This window comes from Rhineura floridana, chromosome 4 (genome assembly GCF_030035675.1).
Source record: "Rhineura floridana isolate rRhiFlo1 chromosome 4, rRhiFlo1.hap2, whole genome shotgun sequence".
Classification (NCBI taxonomy): Eukaryota; Metazoa; Chordata; class Lepidosauria; order Squamata; family Rhineuridae; genus Rhineura; species Rhineura floridana.
This window is the reverse complement of record NC_084483.1, coordinates 103,681,395-103,694,739: the sequence shown is the minus strand read 5'-3', so window position 1 is coordinate 103,694,739 and position 13,345 is coordinate 103,681,395. Positions and strand designations below refer to the sequence as shown.

At 41.3% G+C, this 13,345-nt stretch overlaps 2 protein-coding genes across 2 annotated transcripts in view; one reads left to right on the top strand and one right to left on the bottom strand.

Annotated features, from left to right (window-relative positions):
* RPS12 (ribosomal protein S12) overlaps positions 1-13,345 on the bottom strand; it is a 123,303-nt gene that overhangs the window by 44,213 nt on the left and 65,745 nt on the right. The window lies entirely within an intron of this gene.
* LOC133383341 (pantetheinase-like) lies at positions 172-12,946 on the top strand. Its single transcript, XM_061623861.1, has 7 exons — positions 172-442; positions 651-781; positions 4,123-4,315; positions 5,424-5,718; positions 7,965-8,338; positions 10,328-10,498; positions 11,676-12,946. Exons 1-7 carry the CDS (start codon positions 227-229, stop codon positions 11,790-11,792), a joined length of 1,497 nt encoding a protein of 498 aa, XP_061479845.1. The 5' UTR covers positions 172-226; the 3' UTR covers positions 11,793-12,946.

Here is a 13,345-nt window from a genome sequence, read left to right as displayed (position 1 = left end):
AATGTCATTTGTGTTTATCGTTGGCATAACTCCTTTTTATGTCAACAAATGTCCACATACTGTACTAACCTTGTTACTAGCTAACATTTCACAATATTGTCTTCCCGTAGTTGGGGCTTATGGGACTTTCCCGAAAAGTGAGTGAGTCACTTTTCACCCTGTTAATAGCCCAGGTAACCTCCTGGTGTTTCTCATCTCGAGCAGCAGATAGGCAGGTTCCTCCAGCATGGCTATCTTCCAGCTTCCCATATATGCTGCGTTTCTCATTGGAGTTACTCTCCCAGCCTCTGCTTTGGAGGACACTTTCGTTGCTGCAGTCTATGAGCATGCTGTGATACTATCAGGAGCCACTCCAACACTTGTCACTCCAAAAGATGCCTTGAGCCTGATGAACAAAAATCTGGATATCTTAGAAGGAGCCGTCAAAGCAGCTGCTGAGCAGGTACTACTTCAGAACAGAGATCAGGAGAAACCTGGGGCTATTCAGATGTTGCTGTACTACATCTCCCATCATCCCTGACCACTGCCCATTCTCGCTGGGGCTGATGGGAATTTGATTTCAACATCTGGAGGGCCACAAGTTCCTCCTGCCTGAATTCAACTACAGTATGTGTCTTGGGACTATTTTGTTTGCTGATGTCTTTTTGTAGGGAGCCCACATCATTGTGACACCTGAGGATGGCATTTACGGCTGGGTCTTCACACGAGAAACTATATATCCTTATCTTGAGGATATACCAGATCCTCAAGTAAACTGGATTCCATGCAATGAGCCCAAAAGGTATTTTCTTGCTTCCTTCAGCTTATTCATTAAGACAAAACAAGAAATTCCTGGGCGGAGAGCATATACCCCAAATTATGTAATGTGACTCAGCGGTCTCTTAACAAACATGCCTTTTGTTATAGTGAAGCAATAGTGAAATTTCCTCCTGGTTTTCAGAATGTGTGCAAGAGCTTCCAGTCATTGTGAATACAGTGCCATTTGTTTCTGTTTTGTTAATAATAAGAACTGCACAACACTATTGACCTGTTTAGCCTGGAGAAAATGAAATTAACAGAGGCACGATAATAGATCTCAAATATCTGAAAGGGTGTCATGGAGAAGATAGAACAGACTTATTTTCTTTTACTCCAGAGTGGGACTAGCATAAATGGGTAGAAATGGCAAGGAAACATATTGTGGTTAAATAAAAATTCCTAACAATAAAGTGTTTGATAGTGGCACAGGCTGATTCAGGTGGTGGACTCTCCTTCATTACAAGTATTTAAGTGGAGGTTGGATGGCTCTCTGGCAGGAATGTGGTAGTTGCATACCCTTCACTTGGCAGGGGTTTGGACTAGAGGACCTCCAATGTCCCTTCCAACTCTGATTATATATAGTGCTAAAATAAATGAACTTTTTTGGAATTGCTTTCTTGTATCTTATCTGAGCAGGGTTGCAATTAGGAAGTCGTTTGAATGTTGAAATTACAAGAACTTATCTGAGAAGGTGGGAGATATCGCCATCTACAAACTAGAATCTATACTGTTTGATTATAAATCTACTGCTCAAATCCTATTAAAGCTGGGATCCAGATCCTAAGAATACTTATCAGTAAGCATATCACACATAACAATGAGCTCTGTGAGATTTGCTTCTAAGTAAACACGTTTAGGAGCAGATTGCAGATTTCCTACAATAGCACATTGGGTGGGGGGAAAAAGAGACACCCCAAATGCTAGACTTCTGTAAATGTTTTATCTGATTCAATTTAGAAATAATTCATCTGTTTGCCCAAATTTCTACCACCAAGTGGCAGTATAGGTACACTTTTTCTACATGTCTTGTAATGGTTTCTCTAGTCATTTACTGGACTTCCATCCTTACTGGAACTTGGTTCTCTGTAAACGAGAAGCACAGCTATGATATTTATGAGCTGATGTAGCTTTGTGAAATTAAATACTACTATGCCCTGGGCTCCTACTGGGAGGAAGGGTGGAATAATAATAATATAATAATAATTTTAAAAAACACAAAACTCTCATTGTATAAATTGGCTGGATATCTACCAAATAAACTTTGTAACAGGCATATTTTTTCAAATTTACTTGGCTAAAATTAACATTGAAATGTTTTGATTAAAAAACAGTTTAGGATGTAGTCCTAAGGACCCTTACTTGTGAGTAATCCCTATTAAATTGAATGGGACTTACTTCTGAGTAGGCATGCATAGGATTGCACTATCAGACACCTATAGTTCAAACTGTATTAATCAAAATCATTTGAAAATGTTCTATCATTTGCAGATAAATGCTGCAAATATAATTGGTAAGCAGTTTAAATTCTACTGAAGTCATTTGGGTTTTATCAGCCTACAGGCAAGATTGCAGGTTTTAGGAAATAAAGTTAGCAAGATGTGGAGGTGGTTCTTGGTTTCAAAAAAAACCCTGCACTTTCCCCAGTGTGATACCATAGAAGATCCATAGAAAAATAAGTTGAAAGGGGGGGCTGGGGAGGGTTATGAAGGATCACAGGATTATCTCAAGGTCTAGTAGTAGGACACCATGGATTCTCTAAGACTAATCTGGAACTTCGTAGTAGTAGTAGTAGTAGTAGTAGTAGTAGTAGTAGTAGTAGTAGTAGTAGTAGTAGTAGTAGTAGTAGTAGTAGTAGTAGTAGTAAAAATATTACTCAACTGCCTTAAAATAATAGTATGCATTGTAAAGTTCATTGGTGCAGAGACATAATCCAAATATTTACTAGAACTCCTCATCAGAATGAGTAGGTAAGTTACTAGTTTTTTGCAGCTCTTCCCTGCTTACATCACTCATTCTCATAGCAGTCCTTTTGAAAGTCAAGATAATCATTAATTAGGCTCATGAGCATGAAGGCAGCTGATAAGCCCAGACACGCCTGGACAGTTCTGCTATAACTTGGTGAGAGGAAAGTATCAGTATTAGACAATCCAGGCTGTTCTTGATAAGACTTTCACTTATGCACACTTACATCCATAATATGCTAAGCACCATAGCTGTCAGCTTAATTACAGTGCCAGTTTACACTGTTATCTGATTTTAGCCTCTCTGCATTTATGTGTAGGCCTTGCCTATGCTATCCCCTGCTGCAGAAGAGGTGGGTGGATCATATGGGCAGGGTATACTTACATATGAATATATGGTCATAGGAATCAGTTTACAGCACCAAGGATTCTATATGCAATGCAAGAGGAGGATGCATGACCCTTAGTTTTGGTCCTGTACTTCACTGCATATAGAGCCTGTACAGTGTAAATTAGCCGATAGACAATTTGCTGGTACCTATCATTGCCACTGTAATATAAAATGAAACATAAACTGAAACATTTTGTTGTTTTAAGATTTCCTTGATCTCTTTTTCTCTGGTCAAGATCTTTTCCCATTTATAAAATCTCTGTCTCTCCAGGCAGCTCTAAAGCCAGGAATATTTCCGGACCAACCAACATATCCAACTTGCCTGTGTTGTTTTTTTCTGTCACCAGTCTGGCAAGAATGTCCTTTATCTCAGACCCAAAACTGTGTATTCTTTTAATCTGCCACATTGTGAATTCACAGGTTCACAAAATGTCAGAATTAAACAGTTACAACTTGCTTGGGAGTGATGCAGAAGGGGTAGTCAGAGGGCAGCCCCTCGCGAGGCCGGATGACGACAGATTATTTTCTTGAGGTTGAGAGGTCGACAAGAGTCATCACCGTCATTGCTTCCTCCTTCATCATCCTCAAAAATGGGGTCCAAACTCTGAGGAAGTTTTAACATTGTAACATCTTAACATTCTAACAGTTTAATATTGTACCTTTAATATACAACATTTTAACATCTTAATGTATTAACCAGTTTAATACTTTTTTAACAGTTTATATTTTAGTACGAAGTTTTGTATTTGTTTATATGTTTAATTATGTTTTGGTTTTTTGGTATTTCATTTCATTTTTAGTTGTTTAATAATGTTTTAATTGTATTGGATGTTTATATGTTGTGCACCGCCCAGAGAGCTTCGGCTATGGGGCGGTATAAAAATCTAATTAATAAATAATAATATAAATAATAGTTGTCTCCCTTTTTAAGCGGCTTTGCACTGTTTATTGAATTTTTCCTCTCAACATTAGGTTTGGATCAACTCCAGTGCAGGAAAGACTCAGCTGTATGGCAAAGGAAAACTCTATCTATGTGGTTGCCAACATGGGGGACAAGAAGCCATGTAACTCCAGCGATCTGAAGTGCCCTAGTGATGGTCGCTATCAATACAATACAAATGTTGTTTATGATTTGAAAGGGAAATTTGTGGCACGTTACCACAAGGTAAGCTGTTCCCTAATGTTTTGGTTCAAATGTTGTTGGGCTCCAGCTGTGTACACACTTAAAACACATGACCTCCCCTCCAAAAAATCCTAGGAATTGTAGTTTGTTAAGGGTGCTGAGAATTGTAGCTGTGTGAGGTCGGTAAACTACAGGATTCTTTGGAGAAAACCATGTGCTTTAAATATGCTTTAAATATATGGTGTGTATGGCCAGTGGTCAAGGATGATGGGAGTTTGTAATCCAGCAATGTCTGGAAGGCTGCAGGTTTTTCATTTTTTCTATTAAAAGTAAAGCATACTAGGGTCTGTACAAGCATGGAAGGAAATACAAATTAATGTAGCTAAATTTGAATGTTAAGAATAATGAACTCCTATTTCTTTCACCAAAATAAGAGACAGGTGTGCACTCCAATGGGCACATAGAAGTCCCACATGAATGGACATGTTAACTGAGGAGACAACTCTTTTTTGTTCATAGGGCAGACCGTCCATTGACATAAGTAAGTCCTTCTAGGCAGAGAAGCATCACGTGTGCTCTGGATCAACTGCAGGAGTTCCCTTGACAGGGATGCAAAAATATGTTTCATTGAAAGAGAAATAACCTTTTTTGAGAGGTTTGCTTTAATAACTCTATTTATAAATTAATAATGTAATGATTGCTTCCAGAAGAAAATACAGGACACGTAAGACTATGCTGAAAAATAACATCAGTTGAAAATTATCAACCTTTAGGAGAATGGCCATAGGTCAGTGTGACAGCATCTGCTTTGCATGCAGAAAGTCCCAGGTTCAATCCCCAGCATCTTCAGGTAAACACAAGGACCCTTCTCTGAAATCCTGGAGAGCTGCAGCCAGGGGTAGCCAGCATTGTGCCCTCCAGATGTTACTGGACATCATCCCTGACCATTGTCCATGGTGCCTGGGCCTGATGGGAGTTGGATTCCTTCAACATCTAAAAAGCACCATGTTGGCTTTCCTAATGTAGCAATACTGAACTAGACGACCAATGGTCTGACTAGGTATAAGGCAGCTTCCTATGTTCCTATTACTGTTTTTCCTGTCTTCATTGCGTACTTTTATTTCAATCTTTTTTTCTGTTTTATAAACAGTACAACCTTTTTGCTTCTGAAATACACTTCAATTATGCCAAGGACCCCCAGTTTGTAACCATCAACACCTCCTTTGGAAAGCTTGGCCTTTTCACTTGTGCTGATGTTCTTAATTTTCGTGAGCCTGCCATATCGTTGGTAGAAAAGTTCAAGGTGGACACTGTCCTCTTCCCAACGGCTTGGTTGAACACTCTACCACTCTTGTCTGCCGTTCAGTACTACTCAGCCTGGGCTATGGGGATGCGTGTCAACTTCCTTGCAGCTAATATACACAAGCCCAGCTTGGACCTGACAGGTAAGGGCTACCTTGAATAATTTTGGGGTAGACCTAGAACTGACAATTTGAGGGGGTGGGGGTGAGAAGGAGCACAGAGGGAAACATGATTAACTGCTGAAGAAGAATTTGGATTCATACTGTGATTGATTCAGAGATCAACCTTATAAAACAAGGATGAAGTAACTGTGGCCCTCCAGATGTTGCTGGACTACAACTGCCATCATAGAGCTGATGACATCACAGAGTCCCTATCTCTTCTACAAAAGAGCCTCTGGTGCTAATGGTATAGTTATGAACTCTCTGCCTGCCTTTCTCAAGTCAGGCGATAGGAACACAGTGACTCTGCAGGCCATGTATTATTTGTATTCACTGGTGAACAGAAACAGTTTGCTTCTTTTTATCTTCTCAGATTGTCACCACCAGTATAAAAAGACTGTGTAAAATCACAACACTACAAAGTGCCTTTGAGTGCTTCTGACACTCAGTGCCGGCAAAGGACAAGATGGTGCCCCTCAGGTTAATTCCATGTACAGAAGCAATTGAATCTTCCTTCAGTGCTGGCAACGGGACAACATCCTCCGCATCTTTCAGAGTAGCAGGCTAATTTAGAGAGATGCATACAGCTCTATTCTCAACAGAGGAGAACAGCTAGGGGATGAATGCCACTCTCCACTCCTACCCAGTCCCCAGGATCTGGTGCCTGAAGCCACTGCCTAATGACAAGCTGTTTATTTTATTTATTTATTTTATTCATTTTATCCATTAGATTTATATCCATTAGATTTATATCCTGCCCTTCCTCCCAGTAGGAGCCCATTGTGTGCCTATAGGAATGTTAATGTAGGCCAAAAAGATTTTAAAAAATCAAACACACACTCCAGCTAACATGGAAATAATAAACATTGTAAATGGTTTTTCAGTGCCATATATCAAAATGCCCTGTGAAATTCATTATGAACATCAAAACAAATCAGTAGAAAATGACCTTGCTTTAAAACATATCTCAATTCTCGACTAATTAATTTGGGATAACAAAGGGTCGATGATAACTGTAATCGCTCAAAGGAGCAATGACTTTTCTATTCTTTATGGAATGAGGAAACTAACAGAAGTACAAAATGTGATTCTATTGTTACCGTTCCTACTGAGTCTGTTTCTGACCACACTGAGTCTGCTCAGTCCATGCTGGCTCCTTAGTTGATGCACTGTAGACAGGAGAGGAGGAACAAGTATAAGCAAGTGAGGAAAGTGCCATTCATACCACCCCATTTCTCTGTCTAAGCTGGAAATTGCAGTTCCTTCCGCCTATGGCGAGGTGCACTTATCCTGAATCTTCTGGAACTATTGCTCCATAAGTAGCATGTGTGGTTTGCCTTCTCTCTGCTCATGTGTAGGCTGTTGGGATGGCTAGTAGATGGATGGTGTTCTCTGTTTTCCCAGGGTCTAGGCTAAATGTATTGCTTTGTTTCACCTTTATCTCTCCTGTCCTCTAAAGAGCTCAGGGCAGCATCACTAGCTTCACACCAACTTTTTGTAGTTGTTTACATTTGATCTACAGGTAGATCTCAGGTTGATTTGCAGTAGATCAGCAAAAGTTTCTGACCAAATTGTTTAATAATAGAAGCAACAAAATGACCAGTCCCACCCAGATGAAATGGAGAAAAGTTGGAGTAACCAGGGGTGGTGGGTGGGTGGGTGTGGACGCTCGCAGAAGTACTCTAAGCTCTGTTCAGTTCTAATATTCAAAACAAATTCCTAGACTCAGAAGTCTTTAATTCTAAGTAGATGCTGTTTGCACTTGGATCCGCTTGGTGGCTCTCAGTGTCCTAGTAAAAATCAAATTGGATCCTGCAAGCCTGAAATCTTCCCACTGATTTAGAAATATAAATCACCAAGTGAATGTCATAGATGAAAAGGAATGTAAACCGTAGTCTTCTCACATTTTTAGTCCAGGAATGGGTGACCTGTAACCCTCCAGATATTGGTGGACTACAGTTCCCATAATCCCTGACCATTGGCCATACTGGCTGGAGTGTTGATGGGGGTTGTAGGCCAACAGCATCTGGAGGACCATAGATTACCTACATCTGCTCCAGTCAGTGTGTCTTGATGGGCTTTGTGTCATTTCAGATTCTAGCCCCAAATCACTATGTTGAGATCCTGGAATGCTTCCTTGTAGCTATGCCATAAATGCTCCATTCATCTAGCTAAAGAAATGAATAGTAAAACTTATGTCTCATCCCAGTCCCTTTTGTCACCCACAGGGAGTGGCATCTTTACACCTGAAGGCGCCAAGGTGTATCACTTTGATATGGAAACGCAGAATGGCAAACTCCTGCTTGCGGAAATTAATGCTCGCCCCCGTCTTTCCCCCACGTATCCTCCCCCTGTCAACTGGACCTTATATGCTTCAAGTGTCAAGCATTTCTCACCAGAGAGCCAAGTGTTTGGTGGAAGCATTTATTTTGATAATTTCACTTTCACTGAGCTCTCTCAAGAAGCGGACAGTCATACTGTCTGCCAGAAGGGCCTCTGCTGCCACTTGAGCTACAAGATGGCAGAAAAACGAGACGACGAGGTTTATGCATTTGGTGTCTTTGATGGACTTCATGTCATCGAAGGAGAATATTATCTGCAGGTAAAGGGTTTTGTTTGAGGTATGGTGGGTGGATTGGATCTTGCCTATGTTGAAGAAAAAAATGCCCTACCAGTTATCTCTGTAATACTAATGTTTCATGCTGTGAGGAAACAGGAGGCTATTATGTCCATAAGCTTTTCTAAAAGCCTGTAAGACCCAAGTCAGAATAATTATTGGGATTATTATTGAAGAGAATTGTATGCAGCCTTCCAAGGGACATCTACCTCTTTAGAAGCTAGTCACTGTTTAGAGCAGGGCTGGGGAAGGCCCTCCAGACGTTGTTGGACTCCCATTCCCATTGTCCTTGACCATTGGCCATGATGGCTGGGGTTGATGGGAGTTGGGGTACAACAACATCTGCCAGAGCCACAGGTTCATCAATCCTGGTTTAGAGTTGGCTGTGAATACCATGTCCAAGTGCCTGGAATCCGTAAGTGGATGGATGGGAGAGAATAGGCTGAAACTAAACCCCAACAAGACCGAGGTGTTGCTTGTGGGAGACAAAAGAAGGTTAGGAATTACAGACCTGGTGCTTAATGGGGTGAGATTACCCCTGAAGGACCAGGTCCGCAGCCTCGGGGTCATTCTTGACTCCCAGCTGTCCATGGAGGCTCAGGTTTTGGCAGTGAGCTGGGCAGCTTGGTATGAATTACATCTGATACAGAGGCTGCAACCCTACCTTCCTGTTCATCTGCTCCCGCGAGTGATACATGCCCTGGTCTCCTCCCGCGAGTGATACATGCCCTGGTCTCCTCCCACTTAGACTACTGTAATGCGCTCTACGTGGGGTTACCCTTGAAAACGGTCTGGAAGTTACAGCTGGTACAGAATGTGGCGGCGCGCTTGATTAGGCACAGCCGTCGCTGTGATCATATCACTCCAGTGTTAATAGATCTTCACTGGCTACCAGTTGTCTACCGGGCCCAATTCAAGGTGTTGGTGCTGACCTTTAAAACCCTATACGGTTTCGGCCCAGTTTATCTGAAGGACCGCCTCCAGAATCACCAACTATGCCGCCTAACGAGATCAGCCTCACAAGACCTTCTCTCGGTCCCACTGGTTAAAACAGCTAGGCTGGTGCGGACCAGAGAGAGGGCATTTTCAATTGTGGCCCCCATCCTCTGGAATTCCCTTCCTTATGACCTTCGACCTGATAGGTTTCCGTCGAGCCTTAAAGACCTGGCTATTCAGGCAGGCCTATAGAATTGGGGTGGATTAGTTTTATGTACGATTTGAAGGCTGGTTTTAGATGTTTTTATGGTTGTTTGATATGTATGCTGTGTTTTATATTATTGTACGTCGCCTAGAGTGTCCGTTAACTCGGACAGATAGGCAACTCAAAAATAAAATTTATTATTATTATTATTATAGAGGATAGGTATGATATTTTAGCTTCATGACATGATTTGAAAAATTAAAGATGATCCTGGGGAAAAAAAGGCTGCTTAGGTCATAAACCAAGTAACTACTGTAGTCCCTTTACATTGCACAATGCCACCTTGTGACTTCCTCTTTAACATCATATTCTGTCTTGGGTTTGTTTGCTTGTTAATCAAATAAAGCATCATGTGTTAAGCTCTCCCAGTATTGCATAGTATTTTAAAAGGATGTACAAAAAAAGCACAAAGGTTCTATACAGAAAAGGCCTCCGTGTCTTCTCTTGTTTCAAAAGCAATCCTTGTTTGTTGATTCTCACAGGGGCAGCAAAAAAACCAAAGAAAGTAACACCCCCCCCAAAAAAACCAATCTCCATATTGTGAAAAGAAAGTTGTCTGTCTTTCAAGCATTTCAGAGTTATCTCAAAAGAATAGGTGATAGTTTTGTGCTTAGTATTGTGTAGTGTTGAATTGCATACAGTTTCAAATCTTAGTGGGATCTCATCAATGTATAGCCTACTTACACAGGAAACATTTCCCCCAATTCCATAAACCTGAGGCTGTTTGGATGGCTTAATGCCATAACTACCCATCCCCTCCTCACTTTCCATAGATATGCACACTACTGAAATGTAACAGCACAGACTTGAAATCCTGTGGGCAGCGAGTGGATATGGCTCGTACAAGATTCGACTTCTTTTCCCTCAGTGGCACCTTTAACACTAGTTATGTGTTTCCTGAAGTCTTGCTCACTGGGACTCAGCTGGCCCCTGGAGAATTTCAGGTAAGGGAAGAGCTAAAGTTGCTTCAAACTTCAGCAAAGGTAGATATTTGTTTAGAATAAATTTTAAAATGTACATGTACATACACACACCCCATACACAGTCATGCTCCTAATCATTCAGTGTCTGCAGTTTTGTTTGTACCTAGTACTGAACTTCCTGAACATCTTTTTCAGCTGTGTGTGGAAGGGAATTTGGTCTCTGTAATATTGCCTAAAGCAACCAGTGGCCCTCCAGATGGTGTTGGATTACAGCAACTCCCATCATCCCTGAGCATTGGCCATGCAGGCTGGAGGTGATGGGAGTTAAAGCCTGTCAATATCTGGAGGGCCACAGGTGCTCCAGCCCTATATTCAGCAGAGAGAGGGAGGCTGAAGCCCAACTTACCCACCTTGCTTGCTTGTGAGAAATATATAGCCAGACAAATTTGGTAATGGAAGCTGCTGTTGTGCATGCTATCCAGTAATTCTCCTAAAGGTATCTTGAATCCAGGCATGTGAAGCTTCCGTTTCATGCCAGTAGACTAGGCACATTTATTTGACAGGAACTGACATTATCCAAGATGGCAGAGTGGGTGTGCAAAAGACTGTTGTGAGTCTGCCTTCCAGGGGAGGGGGGTTCTTTCCTTCTTTTGTTGGGTTTAGAGGGATGGGAAGAATCTATTCTACATAAAGGTAAAAAATGGACCTTTCTGCATATCTGATGGTGACCAAAAAAGAAGAGGAACCTAATTATCAGAAAAGAGGGCAATGGCTTCCATACAATTTGTATATGCTAATTTTATCAGCATATTTACAAATAATTACTATAATTTAAATAGAAATAGGTTGCATCTCACCATAGTGCAGAAGACTGTGATCAGGTGACTTGCTTGCTTGCTCAGCCTGCTCTCTAGGTGCTAACTATTGATGGATAGCTACAAGGCCCCGACTCGCCCTTCTTATGGTTCTTTTTCTTAAGATGGACTTGGACCAGACAAGGATGCCTCCAAACAGGGGACTGTCTATGTAAAGTAGGACATATGGCCACCCTGTATCAGATACAGGAAAAATTCAGTTGATTGAAAGCTAGATCTTCCATGATTAATGTTTGTCTTCACTCTCCTATATGTTCTCATGAAAACATGCTTGCCCATTGCCAAGTGTCATTTTTTTTAACCTACCCTTTCCATCCTCCCAGGTGTTGACTGATGGACGTTTGATAAGCAACGGCATATCAAAACCAGTCTTATCTGTGGCTCTTTTTGGAAGATGGTATGAAAAAGACTCACCACATCCATTGTATGCTTTTTCATGAGGTTTTCATCATTTTGCTTCCTTTGCACATTATCAACATTCCCTAAGGCTAGTCCAGTCACAATTATGTCTCTTTTCCTGAACTCTGTGGGGGTTGTACAACAAGGCAGAAATGGAACAGCATCAATATATTATGTTGCAGGACAAACCAAACTGCTTGTTTTAGGAGCAGTTATCAGTCACGAGAATAGATTAACACACATGGAGTTTCTCATGTCCCCCGTTCATTGCTATAGCTCATAAGCAGGAGCATCAGGCACACAGCAAAGAGAGAATTTTGCTTTAGACAATATTAACATTTCTGCTCCTCTATGAAGGGGTTGTAGCCAAATGTCATCTGCAGTTAATGCCAGTTAGTATCAATCCAAACCGGAGTAGGGAACCAGTGGCTCTGGAGATATTGTTGGACTCCAACTCCATCATGACCACTACCTATGCTGAATGTGGAGGTTGATAGGAAGTGGACTCCAACTACATTCAGAGGACCACAGGTTTCCCCTCCCTGTGTTCAGACAGTTAAATGGTCATTTATCAGGAAGAAATAAACATTTCTTTGTTGACTGTTCCTGGAAACTGTTCCCTGCCCGGTAGAGCCAATACTTGATGAATGGTTTTTATTTTCCTCTAGTTCATTTTGAGAAGGCACTTTAAAAGAACCTTTATCGTTGGGGTGTGTGGTCAGTTCTGCCCACATTTCAAGAGGACACTATGCAGCTAAGGTCCTCTTTTTGTCCTGGACCCAAATGTGTGCGTTTGTATTCCTTCTCTTGCCCGAATCATATGATTAGAAAATGGAACCGAGCTTCGTCCCCATGAGCATTCTGGGAAAGATTTGCTGCACTGTTCTGTTGCAGCTTCGTGTTCCTTAGTTGCCATGTGCTGGGCCCATGTTTGGCTCCATCTGTGTTGTTCAGAGATTTGATGTATATAAATGGTTTCTTAACCCCATGGAAACTTGCAATTAAGTTTTTGGACCTTGTTTTTCTTTCAGGCTTAATCAGTTAGAAGTGCAATTTACTTCTAGTTGTTATGTCACAGTGAATACTCAGCTTGAGTGGAACTCACATACTTTGTAATGAATAAAATGTTTTGAATTGCTCTTTCATGTTTATATTGCTTCCCCCCTTAAAATAAACATCATGCTTTAGTAAAGTACTTCTCCTGGGCTTATTTTGACTTACGTATACTCTGGTCTAAAACACCATTTTGTTACAAACTGCTATATCAAGTACATAAATCTTAAAGGGAGAGGAATGGTGAACCTGGAAAAAACGTTTTTGCTGTAAGCAAGAAAGGGAGCACTTAGCCTCAACCACAGATTACCTTAGCCTTTTCTTTAGTCATTTAGTGTCTTCTTCCAAGGAGATGGGGGTGGGGAGAGAGGGTATTATATATTTACCTACCTGCTGGGTCTTTATTAAAGGGTGGTAAATTGGTGGCAGCAACAGTGGACTTTCTACGTGTACAACAGCTGTTCTGCCTGAGCCTCTGGCTTATGATTCATCCTTAGGATACCAGCTAGATGTGAGAGGGTAAACGTACTGCCTGAGCTGA

Bases quoted from the DNA above. Each gene is read 5' to 3' on its own strand.
- LOC133383341 (XM_061623861.1), top strand. From the start codon at position 227: ATGGCTATCTTCCAGCTTCCCATATATGCTGCGTTTCTCATTGGAGTT. The intron at 4,316-5,423 runs GTAAGCTGTTCC...TTTTATAAACAG, and splicing joins TTGTGGCACGTTACCACAAG to TACAACCTTTTTGCTTCTGA. The intron at 10,499-11,675 runs GTAAGGGAAGAG...CCATCCTCCCAG, and splicing joins TGGCCCCTGGAGAATTTCAG to GTGTTGACTGATGGACGTTT.